Source organism: Tachypleus tridentatus, chromosome 1 (genome assembly GCF_004210375.1).
Source record: "Tachypleus tridentatus isolate NWPU-2018 chromosome 1, ASM421037v1, whole genome shotgun sequence".
In the NCBI taxonomy this organism is placed as follows: Eukaryota; Metazoa; Arthropoda; class Merostomata; order Xiphosura; family Limulidae; genus Tachypleus; species Tachypleus tridentatus.
The window spans coordinates 171,760,249-171,778,826 of NC_134825.1; the positions used below are offsets into that span (position 1 = coordinate 171,760,249).

The following is an 18,578-nucleotide window of genomic DNA, read 5'->3' on the forward strand; positions in this document are numbered from 1 at the left end:
CGCGACTCGGGCGCGAACCCGCGACCCTCAGATTACGAAGCGCATGCCTTAACGCGCTAGGCCATGCCAGGCCCAGCAAGTCTCGGCATTAACAACCTATTCTCTCCGAGTTACAAAACGAATTTAGGGGCTAAACTTTATTTTTTGTGGGAACACATTCTGTAATTGTTATAAAGTTAACCATCGTTAACAGTAAACATTTACCCTTGGGTGAAGGGGCTACATTTTTTGTGCGTAAAGCTACACAATTAGCAATATATATTTTGTCTACCAGCCCCCTTCAAATAAGTTCATGAGGCCTAAACAACAATTACAATACTCATGCTTAAACTGGGTTTAAATTTCCACGGACTAAGAATACAAAGTAATTACTAATTTTTTTTTTTTTTTTTACATTTACTATTTTAAAAACGATTGTTACCACACGTTAGGCCTATTAACTGCTACTAAAACCCTCACTGTATACTTATATTTAAAGAGAACAATAAATGTTACGACGAATGTAATATGTTCTTGCCCTTAAAACACACCCCAGCGGTAAGTGTGCAAACTTAAACTGCTAGAAACACGGTTTCGATACTCGTGGTGGGCAGAGATGTATAGCTTTGTGCTTAATAACTAACAGTACCTACAACACAAATTTTAAATAACACTTTTATGTATAGGAATTCATGAGTGTTACTAATTTGAGTAAACTCACCCTTATCGTAAGCGTCTTGATGTCCAGGAACTATATCATTCTTTATCAATTCGGTTACTGATTTTATTAGGGAAATCGAAGTATCTTTGATTGTCATTATATCTAGAGACTGATATTCTAACTTTTTCGATACATCCTCGAGTTGTTTCTTTAGTATTTCTGTAGCATTTAAACAAGATCTGTTAGTTTCTTCTAGTGTGGAAATTTTTTCCAGCAAAACACTCAACTCCTGCTGTTTGTCTCTGTTAATTTCTTCCTGTTTACTTAGTCGTTTTTCGCTCGTTTCAAGTCTGGTTTCCAGGCCCTCTATTCGCGCTTTAATATTGTCAATTTTAAAATTTAAAGTTAGAGTCACAATCTCGGCGGTCTCTATCCTTTTTTCCAGATTAGGATCACAACCACATGAAGCAGCAGAAACAATGGCAAACGAATGGCCTGAAATTAATAAAAGTGTTTTCACTAGGAATACGTGACCGTTCATATTTTCAGTTGAATGAAAGTTTTGGGCAATAAGAAGTGGTTGTAAGTAAAACAATTTTTTCTGACGTAATGCTATCTGGCATTCCTACACTTGTCGTTATGTTTCTAGAAATATATGCTAAGCTGTTTCCTCACATATTTATTCACTGATATAAATATATATATTGCACAATTTCGACACACTAAACCTAACTCCTGTCATGAAAGTACATCTGTTAATTAACGATGACTAACATCTTTCAACAGACTATTAAACGAACTTTGGTAAAGCGTGGGAGTTTTGTAATTGGCTAATGAAACGAATTCTGTAGGCCTAAAGTTAAAACTCAAGACAAACAAGTGTTGGTAGACAGACGATATCTAAACAGATGACGTAAAGTAATTCGAGATGACAAGAAACCCACTCGAAGAAAACACTCACCTCAGGGCGGCTAGTATGTATATTAAAACTTTAATTAAAATAAAGTATAGAACAACGCTTGGACCTTCTTAGATCATCTACTGGGTAACAAGATGACGTGAAGGGAAGTTTCTTGTTGAACACATTTCCAAGAGTTCTTTATATAAAAATTACGAGGAAAGTAAAAAATTCCCATGTTTTTTATAGTATTATATCCATTTATATATATTTAAAAAAATAACATTATACATATAAATAAATGTCTAGATAAATATTTAACAGTCAAACCCTTTTCTCTGATAGCTCTTATAAATCTTTTAAACACATTTCAGTAATTTTCTTTTGTTTTTTTTCCCCCTGTCATTAAGAGGATTAATAAATCGTATATAGAAACGTCTTTTCCGAAACATTTCCTTAGATGCTTTCTATATTTTGTTTGTTAAAAGCTAGCGTAACAATATTAAATAATAATAAAAGAGGTCTCTACTATGCACCACTCCCTACCATGGTTCATTATAATTTATTATTAACTATTACTAAATATGAAGTGAGATAAATATTTAAATATTTTTGTCAAATAAACTTAATAAAAAGTGGCATATATCGTTTATATGCTTCTCATATTTCATTTTGTAAACCTTATTTTTAACAACTGTAGTATATTAATTCTAAAATATAGTTTGATAAACTATTCAGTGTTCGTTTCTTTAACAAACCATAACATTCTGTCATGTGTGCACTGTGCAGTGGTATAGTCTACATGTTGTCAGATTTTAGCAGTAGTGAATCAAATAATAAATTGAACTTTGTCTCCGGAATAATTCAGAACAATAAGTTATTAGCAACAATGCTAAACATTTTTCAAAACATATATGAATATAGGTTCACCACTACGAGTGAGAGAGATCTAAAAACCACCAGATACGTACTAACAGTTTATATGAAACTAGTTTTGTTTTCGCGTGGATTTGCCCTTGCCCTGTGTTATTGACGAGCTGTGGAATTCCCCGCAACTGGTATAAATAAGTGGCAAGTGTGAATCGAATGATAAATTGGGCTGAATATTTATTATTTGCTTTTGGTCTTTCAAGAATAAAGTTAACCATAGTTTATCCAGTCTACCGTGATATTTATAATAACCGAATAATAATGCCCAATGCCACATTTGGACAAGTTCAGAGAGATATTCGTGAAAGTTCGTAAACATCTTCTAGTTTAGAGTTGTAAACTGAAGTTCACCTATATAACCATTAGTCCAATTTATGACAGAATCCAGAATCACATTGTGTTTTCACTCACACTGCATTTATTTTCTTTTTACTGATCTATAAATTACTTTTACTGTCAAGAATATTTAGTGCACACGTTTCTATTTAGAAAAAGAATCTCTTTGAAATATGTTAAGCTGTAGAAATAAATTCGTTCGCACAGGTTTTAAAATTTCATTTAAAATATATCATGACACGTTTCTCCAGTAGAAGTAGTTAATAGGTGCCATCTGATAGAGCCCGGCATGGCCAGGCGGTTAAGGCGTTCGACTCGTTATTTGAGGGTCGCGGTTTCGAATCCCCGTCACACCAAACATGCTCGCCCTTCCAGTCGTGGGGGCGCTATAATGTTATGGTAAATCCCATTATTCGTTGGTAAAGGAGTAGCCCAAGCGTTGGTAGTGATGACTAGCTGCCTTCCCTTTGGTCTTACACTGCTAAATTAGGGACGACTAGCGCAGATAGTTTTAAAGTACGTTTGCGCGAAATTCAAAATAAAGTAAAACGCGTTGAATATAATTCACAATTTTTACAATAATGACCATCAAGTTTTTCAATTCATCACTTTTAGATATCTGAGCACAAAATTTTCCTGGTGCAGAATACAATAGAAAGATGGCAACGTGCCCTTCACATTATTTTCAATTAAATGCTGCTTTAAATGAGAAATAAATCCAAATTTCGCCCAGTCATGGCGGGAACACCGTCTGTTGTGACAGAAATCAATTTTAAAATCCAGATTGAATTTTTTTTGGCATTTCAAGAAATTTTTCAAAGATGTGTTTTCCACATGTTCAATCTCGTAATCCACAATAGCCAAGCATTTCTTTCCTCACTTGAAGATCTGAATTTACATATCGAACCCAAAATCGATGATAAAAATATTTTAGACCTCCTTTTGTTCATGAAGTTGTGCTCTCAGAGGGCTAATTTCATTCATACGATTTTTGCTATCAACTGGACATTTTACATCAAATTCGTTTAAAATTGTTAAAGTGTTGCTTAATTATTCCTTAAAAACTTTGTTACACAAGACACACTAGCTTATTATTTACTTCAATCACTACAAATTTCAACTCCCAACTTTCATTAAATTCTCGTTTCACGTTTTTCCAGTCACGCGCCATTCTCTTTTCGTCAGTAATGCCAGAATAAATTAATTTGTCTTTTAAATTCTGAGTGTTCACCATCATCTGGATTCTTTTATTTTCCAATTATCCACTTATACATGTTATGGAATTAAAAACAAAATATATTTTAACACTTGAAAGTTGCACAATAAAAATATGTTTGCAAGCGCATGAAAAACAACGCACACTCGATAACAAACGTCTAAACCAAACTGACATTACAAAATTGGCAGAGTCTGTGGCAGTGAATAAGCGCGCGACATTAGCGATGACGTGAGGCAGTGCAGTTGCTGATTACCAAATTTCGATAAAAAAATAAATGATGGAAAAAGTTTATTCCTAAACTCGAGCTGGCCACAATTGTGCTATCCACTGGCAACATGTGGCTAGCGTAAATGGAGTTGCCCACCCCTGGTTTATAAGAACTACTAACCAGCCTTCTGTTACAAACCAGTTTATTTAAGACATTTTTTTACAGAAAAAATATTATAAAGTTGATATTTATTATTTTAATATTTCCATCACTGGGAAAGCAGTAAGTCTTCAAATTTACGATGCTAAAATCAGGGGTTTAATTCCCCTTTGTGGACAAAGCAGATAGCCTGATGTGCCTTTGCTATAAGAAAAACATACACAATTTCTGATATATTCACTAAACCTTTCAATGAACTATAATTATGAAAAGTTAACAAAACCTTTTACAAAAAAATTGATTTTCTTTAAAACGAGTTTCTGAAGTGAGTATATTTTAAAACTGCATTTTGCACATCTCTATTTGAATACGTTTCTACATGCTTTTATACTGAAAGATGTGATTTATGATTTCTCTTGTTTTATCCAATGAACAGTTTCTGCTTATATGTGATAACTTATAATGATAACTTCCTTGTAAATACTTTCAACAAACCAAATAACGAGGCCAAAGTTTCCATGTGCACAATAATTAGTTTGATTAAGATTTTAAAAAAACAACATAACACACTCTACTTGTTTCCATGGACAATATGGTTAACCATCTTCATGTAATGTTACTATTTTAATCTCATATAAATATATTATTGTCTGTGTGGAAATAATCATAACTTAGAGATAACTTTTCACATGGAAGAAGGCCAGGTGGTGCATTGTCTAGATTTGTGCTTAAGAATGAATGAGTCTTTTTGAGGAATACGGTGCTTTCAAAACAGCACTAAGCTTCTACGACATTACAATCCATAAAACTTGCTTCTCACTTACTTAATTTTCATTAAAATATTCCGTATGATATCATACACCTTTTTCCCCTATGTTCTATGTACAGGAAATTTGTAAAATAAGCAATTTCCATTAAAATATAGAAAAAATCATCTTAAGACCAACTGCAGTGAAACTTTAATGACCCAATTATGCTGAAACATATTTCATATGAACTATCAAGTAATATGTACCTTTAAGTTGTAACTGAAATGTGCTGAAACATTTGTGAACATTGTAATAATTATGAACACTTTTGGAAATACGATATGAGATTACAATAATTTTCAAAGAACATCTTCCGTTAATTACAAAAATATCTCAGATCAAAACAGATAGACATGGGAAATAAAATACAGTAACATATTAATCAGATCATGAGTAAGCTATGAGTGAGTTATTTTTGTGCTGATACAGTTTGGTAGGCTATTCTGTGACCAGATAGGTGCCAAACACATGACACGAAATATTCCATTTTCAAGCTGATGACCCTCGGGACAGGATAAAATCATCGATTCTCCAAAATGATAAAAAGGCTTAGGATTTGTAATGATGATAGGAGAACCAGAAGCAGGCTGAAGAGGTTCACAACCTTTTTCACCTAATCAGAATGATAAGAAATGAAACATATATAGTTTTAAAAGACAAAATGTTGTATACTAGCAAATATATACAATTCTAGGTGCAGTGTTACTGTTCACACACAGTAAGTAACACAGTTTAACCTCACTAATACACAATTCCAAGTGCAGTGTTACTGTTCACACACAGTACATAACACAGTTTAACCTCACTAATACACAATTCCAAGTGCAGTGTTACTGTTCACACACAGTTAGTAACACAGTTTAACCTCACTAATACACAATTCCAAGTGCAGTGTTACTGTTCACACACAGTTTAACCTCACTAATACACAATTCCAAGTGCAGTGTTACTGTTCACACACAGTTTAACCTCACTAATACACAATTCCAATTGCAGTGTTACTGTTCACACACAGTTTAACCTCACTAATACACAATTCCAAGTGCAGTGTTACTGTTCACACACAGTAAGTAACACAGTTTAACCTCACTAATACACAATTCCAAGTGCAGTGTTACTGTTCACACACAGTACGTAACACAGTTTAACCTCACTAATACACAATTCCAAGTGCAGTGTTACTGTTCACACACAGTACGTAACGCAGTTTAACCTCACTAATACACAATTCCAAGTGCAGTGTTACTGTTCACACACAGTTTAACCTCACTAATACACAATTCCAAGTGCAGTGTTACTGTTCACACACAGTACGTAACACAGTTTAACCTCACTAATACACAATTCCAAGTGCAGTGTTACTGTTCACACACAGTAAGTAACACAATTTAACCTCACTAATACACAATTCCAAGTGCAGTGTTACTGTTCACACACAGTAAGTAACACAGTTTGACCTCACTAATACAGAATTCCAAGTGCAGTGTTACTGTTCACACACAGTTAGTAACACAGTTTAACCTCACTAATACACAATTCCAAGTGCAGTGTTACTGTTCACACACAGTAACACAGTTTAACTTCACTAATACACAATTCCAAGTGCAGTGTTACTGTTCACACACAGGAAGTAACACAGTTTAACCTCACTAATACACAATTCCAAGTGCAGTGTTACTGTTCACACACAGTACGTAACACAGTTTAACCTCACTAATACACAATTCCAAGTGCAGTGTTACTGTTCACACACAGTACGTAACACAGTTTAACCTCACTAATACACAATTCCAAGTGCAGTGTTACTGTTCACACACAATTTAACCTCACTAATACACAATTTCAAGTGCAGTGTTACTGTTCACACACAGTAAGTAACACAGTGTAACCTCACTAATAGACAATTCCAAGTGCAGTGTTACTGTTCACACACAGTAAGTAACACAGTTTAACCTCACTAATACACAATTCCAAGTGCAGTGTTACTGTTCACACACAGTACGTAACACAGCTTAACCTCACTAATACACAATTCCAAGTGCAATGTTACTGTTCACACACAGTAAATAACACAGTTTAACCTCACTAATACACAATTCCTAGTGCAGTGTTACTGTTCACACACAGTAACACAGTTTAACCTCACTAATACACAATTCCAAGTGTGGTGTTATTGTTCACACTGAAAAAGTAACACAGTTTAACCTCACTAATACACAATTCCAAGTGCAGTGTTACTGTTCACACACAGTACGTAACACAGTTTAACCTCACTAATACACAATTCCAAGTGCAATGTTACTGTTCACACACAGTAAATAACACAGTTTAACCTCACTAATACACAATTCCTAGTGCAGTGTTACTGTTCACACACAGTAACACAGTTTAACCTCACTAATACACAATTCCAAGTGTGGTGTTATTGTTCACACTGAAAAAGTAACACAGTTTAACCTCACTAATACACAATTCCAAGTGCAATGTTACTGTTCACACACAGTAAATAACACAGTTTAACCTCACTAATACACAATTCCAAGTGCAATGTTACTGTTCACACACAGTAAATAACACAGTTTAACCTCACTAATACACAATTCCTAGTGCAGTGTTACTGTTCACACACAGTAACACAGTTTAACCTCACTAATACACAATTCCAAGTGTGGTGTTATTGTTCACACTGAAAAAGTAACACAGTTTAACCTCACTAATATGTCTGATGTTTATGCCTGGTGATCGTTATACCAGTGATCGTCAACAAATACAGAACTGTTGCAATTCCTCCTTGAGTGTTTTAACTAATCTTGAGAAACGAATCTTTCATATTTTATCTCTGTCATGTTAAAGCCTTTGTTGTGACAACTTAAGGATGTAGTTTATTTTTACCTTTTAGCTTCCAGTGAAATTTCTTTTACTTACAATGCTATAAACTCCATTAAAAGCATAATATGGACATTCCAATGACAATCTGTCTTTCACTGGTATATTTTTTAGCCGTGGCATAGCAGATAACAGAATGGCTATGAACTTTATCAAGAACAAACATTTAACTCAAAACTCCATCTTTGTTTGACCAATTTGAGAAATAATTAGTTTCAGAATGAAGAAGTCAAATCCTTTCCAATCATGACCATGCTCAAGGTCTCACAGATAAATTTACTTCTACTGTACCTAAAAAAATTCCAGTTTTAGGATAGACTGGTAGAGATACTGATAAGTACTAAAATTCAGTATGCACTAGTTTGAAACACCATTTTGAACAGAAAAGTATAGTTTTGTAATAACCTATTTCTTAAAATACTGTTCTTTATCAACATACAGTGGACACAAGTTCTCAGTATTCCCATTCTATGTTCTTTTTTACAAGTAAACAGTGTATCTCAATCATTCCTTTGTGGAAACCAACAGTGGATCTCACTCACTCCTTTGTGCAAACCAACAGTGAATCTCACTCACTCTTCTGTACAAGCTAACAGCAGATTCCACTCACTCCTTTGTACAAGCTAACAGTGGATCTCACTCACTCCTTTGTACAAGCTAACAGCAGATCTCATTCACTCCTTTGTACAAGCTAACAGCAGATCTCAATCACTCCTTTGTACAAGCTAACAGCAGATCTCACTCACTCCTTTGTACAAGCTTACAGCAGATCTCAATCACTCCTTTGTACAAGCTTACAGCAGATCTCGTTCACTCCTTTGTACAAGCTAACAGTGGATCTCACTCACTCCTTTGTACAAGCTAACAGCAGATCTCACTCACTCCTTAATACAAGCTAACAGCAGATCTCACTCACTCCTTTGTACAAGCTAACAGTGGATCTCACTCACTCCTTTGTACAAGCTAACAGCAGATCTCAATCACTCCTTTGTACAAGCTAACAGTGGATCTCACTCACTCCTTTGTACAAGCTAACAGTGGATCTCACTCACTCTTTTGTACAAGCTAACAGTGGATCTCACTCACTCCTTTGTACAACCTAACAGCAGATCTCATTCACTCCTTTGTACAAGCTGACAACAGATCTCACTCACTCCTTTGTACAAGCTAACAGCAGATCTCACTCACTCCTTTGTACAAGCTAACAGCAGATCTCACTCACTCCTTTGTACAAGCTAACAGTGGATCTCACTCACTCCTTTGTACAACCTAACAGCGGATCTCACTCACTCCTTTGTACAAGCTAACAGCAGATCTCACTCACTCCTTTGTACAAGCTAACAGCAAATCTCACTCACTCCTTTGTACAAGCTAACAGCAGATCTCACTCACTCCTTTGTACAAGCTAACAGCAGATCTCAATCACTCCTTTGTACAAGCTAACAGCAGATCTCACTCACTCCTTTGTACAAGCTTACAGCAGATCTCAATCACTCCTTTGTACAAGCTAACAGCAGATCTCAATCACTCCTTTGTACAAGCTAACAGTGGATCTCACTCACTCCTTTGTACAAGCTAACAGTGGATCTCACTCACTCCTTTGTACAAGCTAACAGTGGATCTCACTCACTCCTTTGTACAAGCTAACAGTGGATCTCACTCACTCCTTTGTACAACCTAACAGCAGATCTCGTTCACTCCTTTGTACAAACTTACAGCAGATCTCACTCACTCCTTTGTACAAGCTTACAGCAGATCTCAATCACTCCTTTGTACAAGCTAACAGCAGATCTCAATCACTCCTTTGTACAAGCTAACAGTGGATCTCACTCACTCCTTTGTACAAGCTAACAGTGGATCTCACTCACTCCTTTGTACAAGCTAACAGTGGATCTCACTCACTCCTTTGTACAAGCTAACAGTGGATCTCACTCACTCCTTTGTACAACCTAACAGCAGATCTCGTTCACTCCTTTGTACAAACTTACAGCAGATCTCACTCACTCCTTTGTACAAGCTTACAGCAGATCTCGTTCACTCCTTTGTACAAGCTAACAGCAGATCTCACTCACTCCTTTGTACAAGCTAACAGTGGATCTCACTCACTCCTTTGTACAACCTAACAGCAGATCTCACTCACTCCTTTGTACAAGCTGACAGCAGATCTTGTTCACTCCTTTGTACAAGCTGACAGCAGATCTTGTTCACTCCTTTGTACAAGCTAACAGCAGATCTCACTCACTCCTTTGTACAAGCTAACAGCAAATCTCACTCACTCCTTTGTACAAGCTAACAGCAAGTCTCACTCACTCCTTTGTACAAGCTAACAGCAAATCTCACTTACTCCTTTGTACAACCTAACAGCAGATCTTACTCACTCCTTTGTACAAGTGAATAGTGGACCTCACTAACTACTTTCTACAAGTAAACAGTTGACTTTACTTACTCCTTTGTACAACAAGGAAAACAATTTGAACTTATAAATGATCACTGAAACTTGAAACAACATTCTTTAAATTAATAATTTCTGATCCACAAACAGATGTGTACACTGGTCTACTTTATTCCAGTGGATATAGACACACAGTACTGTGTATTTAGCATAGAATGTTATCCGTATTGTAGAACAACCACTTTGAGCTTCTTAGAAAGAATGAACTAAGACATTTTATACATATGAGTAACATTTAAATTTTAAAAATTTCATCACCAATAAAATTGGTACTAAATTTATTGATTAAGAATATTATTTGTGCTTAATTAATTAAAAAATTAACCAATTAAAATTTACACAGCATCAACATAAAACTGTTAAAATTTACACATTCCTTGTAAGATTTATGAGAACATCCACTAATACACAGTTATTAGTGCTTACATGTAGATAAGAAACATAATGCATAACTTACATGTCAGTTTTTGCACATTCCAATGTCCCTTAGGTGAACACAACACTATTTTATTTCCAACAATAAATGATCCTGGATTATGACAAAAAACCTCAACTTCTTCTCCTATCTCATATATCTCCTTCTCAAGTTTTGGAGTTATTTCTGCAGGTATTGCTTCATATAACTTCTGTGCTGAACACTGAGAACCTGTTGAAAACCAAAGAGAAGATATATGACTTCATGGAGTAGATAGTAAGTTCTGGACATTTCAATGTCAATATCTCACAGATGATTAAAGTAAAGGTATAATTTATTTGGGTATGAACATGGCCAAGCTATTAGTATGATAGTCTGATGATGAGAGGTTCAACCATTATATGATGTTGAACATTGTAACTGTAAGAGCTCATGTCACTATTAAAGAAAAATAGCCATCTAGGTGGTGGATGTTACCGACAGATTTCCTTCTCTCTGATACACAGTTCCAAATATCAGATGACTAAAACTAGATGTTCATTCTCTCTGATACACAGTTCCAAATATCAGGTGACTAAAACTAGATGTTCATTCTCTCCGATACACAGTTTCAAATATCAGATGACTAAAACTAGATGTTCAAATGTTTTTTGTTGTTGTTGTTTTTTAAACTGAAAAAACAAACAAATAAATAACAAAATTAATTTATTGTTGGATTATAGTACTTATCTCACTGATGTCATCAATTAATTAATTATAGGGTCTATAGTACTAATATCACAGGGTTATCAATTAATTTATTATAGGGTCTATAGTACTAACCTCATAGGGTTATCAATTAATTTATTATAGGGTCTATAGTACTAACCTCATAGGGTTATCAATTAATTTATTATAGGGTCTATAGTACTAATCTCACAATATCATCAATGGGATTTACATACTGTGAATTTGTTCTGATTTATTTGTGACACATGAATGATGTGTTACATGCTCTACATCAGCTATAAGCCTGTCAAACTATAGCTGAACTGTTTTTCTGGCATGCACCAAGGCCAGACTGATTCTCTATATTGGAACATCTATTCCTTTACAGCTGAACTGTTTTTCTGGCATGCACCAAGGCCAGACTGATTCTCTATATTGGAACATCTATTCCTTTACAGCTGAACTGTTTTTTTTTTGGCATGCACCAAGGCCAGACTGATTCTCTATATTAAAACATCTATTCCTTTACAGCTGAACTGTTTTTTTGGCATGCACCAAGGCCAGACTGATTCTCTATATTAAAATATCTATTCCTTTACAGCTGAACTGTTTTTCTGGCATGCACCAAGGCCAGACTGATTCTCTCTATAGGAACATCTATTCCTTTACAGCTGAACTGTTTTTCTGGCATGCACCAAGGCCAGACTGATTCTCTATATTGGAACATCTATTCCTTTACAGCTGAACTGATTCTCTATATTAAAACATCTATTCCTTTTTTTTCTGGCATGCACCAAGGCCAGACTGATTCTCTATATTGGAACATCTATTCCTTTACAGCTGAACTGTTTTTTTGGCATGCACCAAGGCCAGACTGATTCTCTATATTGGAACATCTATTCCTTTACAGCTGAACTGTTTTTCTGGCATGCACCAAGGCCAGACTGATTCTCTATATTGGAACATCTATTCCTTTACAGCTGAACTGATTCTCTATATTGGAACATCTATTCCTTTACAGCTGAACTGTTTTTTTGGCATGCACCAAGGTTTTTCTGGCATGCACCAAGGCCAGACTGATTCTCTATATTGGAACATCTATTCCTTTACAGCTGAACTGTTTTTTTGGCATGCACCAAGGCCAGACTGATTCTCTATATTAAAATATCTATTCCTTTACAGCTGAACTGTTTTTCTGGCATGCACCAAGGCCAGACTGATTCTCTATATTGGAACATCTATTCCTTTACAGCTGAACTGTTTTTTTGGCATGCACCAAGGCCAGACTGATTCTCTATATTGGAACATCTATTCCTTTACAGCTGAACTGTTTTTCTGGCATGCACCAAGGCCAGACTGATTCTCTATATTGGAACATCTATTCCTTTACAGCTGAACTGTTTTTTTGGCATGCACCAAGGCCAGACTGATTCTCTATATTAAAACATCTATTCCTTTACAGCTGAACTGTTTTTTTGGCATGCACCAAGGCCAGACTGATTCTCTATATTGGAACATCTATTCCTTTACAGCTGAACTGTTTTTCTGGCATGCACCAAGGCCAGACTGATTCTCTATATTGGAACATCTATTCCTTTACAGCTGAACTGTTTTTCTGGCATGCACCAAGGCCAGACTGATTCTCTATATTGGAACATCTATTCCTTTACAGCTGAACTGTTTTTCTGGCATGCACCAAGGCCAGACTGATTCTCTATATTGGAACATCTATTCCTTTACAGCTGAACTGTTTTTTTGGCATGCACCAAGGCCAGACTGATTCTCTATATTGGAACATCTATTCCTTTACAGCTGAACTGTTTTTTTGGCATGCACCAAGGCCAGACTGATTCTCTATATTGGAACATCTATTCCTTTACACTTTTGTTGTGGCACTTCATCTGATGTTTGATGGCTTTTACTAGTTGTTGGTATGTTAATACATGCAGTTCTAACTTCTTCATGTATTTTTGTGGACATTGTTGGGTGTCTTCTCATTGAGAAAGGTATGCATCATGTCAACAGGAAATAGTAATTCATGCCAGGATATGAATATGTTCAGTAAACTACATGTACATCCCTACTCACTTGTTCTGTGTATCATGTTCACCCAGTCAGTTTGCTATGATTAATGAACTTTGCAAGCATCCACTCTAGAGACATGTCACACTGATACAAAGCAGGTTATCAACCTGTTAAGTTGTTTTCTAAGCATTCATGACATAGGATGATTTTCCATGCCAGTTATTTAAAACTAACAAACTTGGCATGCACTTGGTAGATTAATGCCAGTTTCATTAGCCAATCAGACTGGTAGTGATAATGTGAAGTGTGTGTCTTCATTATGTCTAGCACTTCACACAAGTGAGAGAGCAGCTGGTCATGTGAATGTTCCAAACCATGTTACCCAGTGCTCTTCAAACTAATAAAGAACAAGCTGTGTCAAAGTATTAAACAATCTCTGACCTACTTCAGTAGCCAATGTTGGCAAGTATCTATTGTGGTCTTCAGGAGTGAATCAGCAACAATTAGGGCTATCTTCTGCAGAGGAAGTCCAAAAACTCACTGCTGAAGAGTACCCTGTCTCTGCCAGTTCCTTCTTTGTGTGACAAACCATGAACTTGGTTTACACCACTTCTAAATATTTGAAATAAAATGAGAATATCTAGTATTTGAGTTATGTCAAGTCTGAGGAATTGTTTGGCTCAGAGCTCTGGATACCACTAGCTTTAACAAATTCTGATGGCTCAGTGATTAATTACAACAGTACAGCATACCTTCTATATTTGTGTTAGAAGAAAACTACCTTGTTGAACAACTGCTTTTTCTGGAGCTCTACAAGTGTTAATTCATCCTCAAGAAGAATCTTCTACTGTATAGCTTAGTGTTGTAATGGAAGAAATTACTTCAACTTCCAGATGGTGTCCAGGACTAGAACATTTAATAAATGGAAAGGTTCTCACCCTGTAGTGAGACAATCTCTTGCATTTCAGTATTGTAAGTCTTGGTGATGTTCTTTTACAAAGTGGTATTTTTTTCAACATTGTTATCCATCATCCTATCGTACCTTCTGGGTTTTTAAAGCTCATTAACCATTTCTGCAAACATGGTCCATCAGATGGTGAACTTTCTATCAGATATGTGATGTTGGTAGCATTTTACAAGTGCTACAACTACAAGCACTTCTTTCTTCATTATATAGCATCTGAATTCCAAAGGCATCAGATGAGTATTACAAATCCTACTCTTTCTTGTAAGTGTTAAAACACTACCCCAATTCCACTATCACTGGAATTCACTGTCTTGTTGAATATACCAGCATCCTAGCTTCCATTAAAACAAGGCTTAGGAACTGGAATGCCATTCAAATTCTTTGTTCTATCCAAAGTATGTATCAACTGTAATGAGATCAGACAATGATGCTGGTCTCTTGAAAAAACTGGCCACAAACTTTTGGTAAGAGATGCAAAACCAGGGTAACTGCAGACTTCTCACTTGGTCACAGAGGTTGAGGCCAGTCCCTCTCTACTGCTATCTTAGAAGGGTCTGTAAATCTCTACCTCTGATATCACCAAGATAATTTACTTCTGCCCAAAGGACTGCACGTTTTCTGGTTTCAGTTTCCAACCTGCTTTCTTTATCAAACTGTACTTGAGCTTGTGACCAAATGTACAGGTTATTTTCAAACAATATTAAATGCTGTCTGGAAGACCTGTGACATGATCTCAACATATAAAGTCACTTATTTACAGTGTCAGTAGTGTACAATTATTAATGTAATGATTTTTCATCCTTTGGCATTTCCAAATTTAGGACTTTTCATTATGATAAAGAAGTTGTGGTACTCTGATGTATTTCTTTCTGCTAAGCCTAGAGAAATTCTATGCAGCTGAAATTAAGACTCTCAGTGTGCCATTTAGATACTGTCAGTTTAATACCACCACTCTTTAACCAGGCATAGACCATATAATCATTATCCTACTAGAGAAACAAACAGACTGAGTGAATACAATACACAGTTGGGAGATTTTGTTATTCTCTGTTGGAACTGTGGAAGAAGTATCTGTTGAAACCTACCAAAAGGTGATGACATAGACTGAGGCCAACATAGACAAAGAGTAAAGAGGGTTTGAGTTATTTCCTGTTGTGGTTGAAGTCGTTTTATGGTACTATTCAAATTGTCAAGTAGAACTCCTGAAAGACATTGATCAGGGTTTTGTGAGCACCATACCCAAACACCAGCATCAGATACAATGTCCACAACACCTGTTGAGAACATCCAATACTAGTAGTTAGTTGACGCTAGCCCAAGTGGACCAGCCGATTAACCCAAGGAAGGGGCCACCCCAAGGCCGCTCGTCTACAGGAATTCAAGACCAAAATGGATCCTCTCCTCCCCTTCACGGGTCATCACACATGGCAAACACATAGGTGGATGTTTAGATCCCAGAGGAGGTAAACTGAAAGAACAGAACCTTCCCTGGGAGGTCCCCTCAACACGTACATGAATCCACTCTGAGGGGAGTTGCATGCTAACAGTTAAAATTGTTCTCACTTTATTTTTAAAACTCAGTAGATGGATAGCCTGTCCGTCAAGTAATGCTGCCAGTCATTCATACATTCTTATTAATAAGTTTACAACTCTTTAAGTTAACAAACGTTTTTTTCAAAAATAAATTAATAAGTGACATATATTTTGAATTAAAATATTAAAAGTATGAGGATTGCTGCATCCTCAGCCTCAGAGACTGTTCAGTGCTTATATTTAAGAGGAACAAATACATGTAAATATAAATTATGGGTAACAATGGATAGACTGGCTTCATTAATTAATATTACATTCGACACATCTCTTCTATCTGATCAATATTTCACAAATTTTAAATCATGTCAGACAACTCGTAATGCAGGAAGACAAAGTAAGTGAGGCAATTACTTGTTATTTTACTTGTGTTCAGTGCTCAGTTTCTATATAGTTAAGCTCATAAACAATAAAGATAAAAAGCATCTTTACATTTTATGATGTATAAAAAAAACAAATTAATTTTAGTTGGTTAATATTTGATATAAATCACTGCTATATAGAGGTTTGCTTTCAATGTAAATATATTTCTCAAACATAAAAATAAAAGTACAGCACCTCTCGTCTGACAAACAGGAACATTTTGAGACCACTGACGTGTGTTCATACATGTAGCATTTGTGGATCCTAGGAGCTGATACTGACTTTCACAGCTAAACTGGACAAAACTGTGTTCATACTGGATCACTAATCCAGAACTATGTGGGATTACTGGACATCTAATGCCTGCATACAAAATAAACAGTATATATTAATCACTAATATCCTAATACATGTAAAACTAGAGGGGCACTGAGTAGAGTGAACACCTCCTCCGTACAGTGTTGATTACATTCAATTTACACAAAATAGAAAAATATGTCTGCATGTACAGTGTTATTAATAGACACAGTCCAGTTTTAGCAAGACAATGAAGAACAACATTCTATGTATGTCCACCAAGTTTCATCAAAATTGGATAATTTTTGAGTGAGTTATAGAGCAAAAACTGTATGAAATATCAGTTTTCATATTAACAAATGGGTTTGTTCTTTTTGATGAACTTAACTTCCCCTCCAAAAAAAACAAACAACAACTAATCACTTGTACATTGGGTCATTGTCCAAACATATACCAACTTTTGTCAAAATCCATTAAGCCATTTTTGAGAAATCTTGCTAATATGCATACACACATACAGTTACGAAAAAATTATCTCTGTTCATCTTCAGTGGTGTAAGTCATAATTAACTTAGAACATTAATCATATGTCTATCTCTAATTTTATCACCTCAGTTCAAGAAGTAAGTTTTGATTGAGTGTTGGTTACTTGAAGTGTTCTAATCATAGCAGGTACTTATAAAACAAATATTTAGTCGAAAGAAAGTTCTTATTACTAATTAATAGATTAGTCCTTTAAAAACAACATACTTATAATATAATAGCCTTTGTTCATTTATAAATTTCACTATTTCATCTTAGTATATATTCATGACAACTTTATAAATGTACTAATAAGAGCTATATGTTTAATCTTTCATCTTTACAAAGTCTACATGACCTTTGATACCATGTTTTTATTATACACATAAGTTTCGGTTTTACTGAAACATTTACGACTTAGTTAATTAATGCATTGATAATGTTTAAAAAATAGTTCACTGAAGAGAGGTTTATGAAGTTTATTCCAGCTCTTCTATCCTCTATGAAATCCTGAATAACAATATGTGTTTCACAGAATTTTATTTTTGTGTACTTTGAATTTTCTACAGTACCATACCATATATAGTACCATACTTCCCAATTATGATTGTTTGTTTGTTTGTTTTTTGAATTTCGTGCAAAACTACATGAGGGCTATCTGCACTAGTCATCCCTAATTTAGTAGTATAAGACTAGATGGAATACAGTTTGATATCATCACTCACTGTCAACTCTTAAACTACTCTTTTACCAACAAATAGTGGCATTGACCATTATATTATAATGTACCCTCAGTTGAAAAAGTGAGCATGTTTGGTGTGATAGGGATTTGAACCCATGATCTTTGAGCTGTGAGTCAAGCAACCTGACAATCTGACCATCCTGGGCTGTCAAGAGTGAAACACTTACTGAGGAATCTTTAAAGTTAAATTCTGTTACGGATAATAATCACAACATTGAAAGTTCTGATTCTAGTTCTCTCTACCACACATTTAGATGTGGTTGAGGTAACATGACAAATCGTAGCATGAGGCATTACTTTTTACAGTTTTGCTGGTCAAACAGCTGTTTCATATAGCAGAGATATTTCTGCATTTGTTACTTATTTTTCTAATTAATTAATTCTTTGTATGTATAGCTTGGCCAGTTTTCAG

General features: G+C 35.4%; 2 protein-coding genes across 10 annotated transcripts in view; both read right to left on the reverse strand.

Annotated features, from left to right (window-relative positions):
• The window catches only part of LOC143230324 (uncharacterized), a 31,835-nt gene extending 30,290 nt beyond the window's left edge, over positions 1-1,545 (reverse strand). For 2 of the 7 annotated variants that reach the window (XM_076463693.1, XM_076463683.1), the window contains exon 1: positions 701-1,438. In XM_076463693.1, coding sequence (XP_076319808.1) covers positions 701-1,181 — 481 coding nt within the window. In that variant the 5' untranslated portion in view covers positions 1,182-1,438. Of the gene's footprint in view, positions 1-700 lie in introns of all 7 variants that reach the window. The other 5 variants (XM_076463703.1, XM_076463724.1, XM_076463714.1 and 2 more) reach the window with 5 other exon arrangements.
• Positions 1,546-4,416: 2,871 nt separating this feature from the next.
• The window catches only part of LOC143230312 (uncharacterized), a 138,336-nt gene continuing 124,174 nt past the window's right edge, over positions 4,417-18,578 (reverse strand). For all 3 annotated transcript variants that reach the window (XM_076463628.1, XM_076463635.1, XM_076463618.1), the window contains 3 exons: positions 16,801-16,968; positions 10,995-11,183; positions 4,417-5,812 (listed from right to left, as the gene is read on the reverse strand). In XM_076463628.1, the coding sequence (XP_076319743.1) occupies positions 5,598-5,812; positions 10,995-11,183; positions 16,801-16,968 (572 nt within the window). In that variant the 3' untranslated portion in view covers positions 4,417-5,597. The remainder of the gene's footprint in view (positions 5,813-10,994; positions 11,184-16,800; positions 16,969-18,578) is intronic.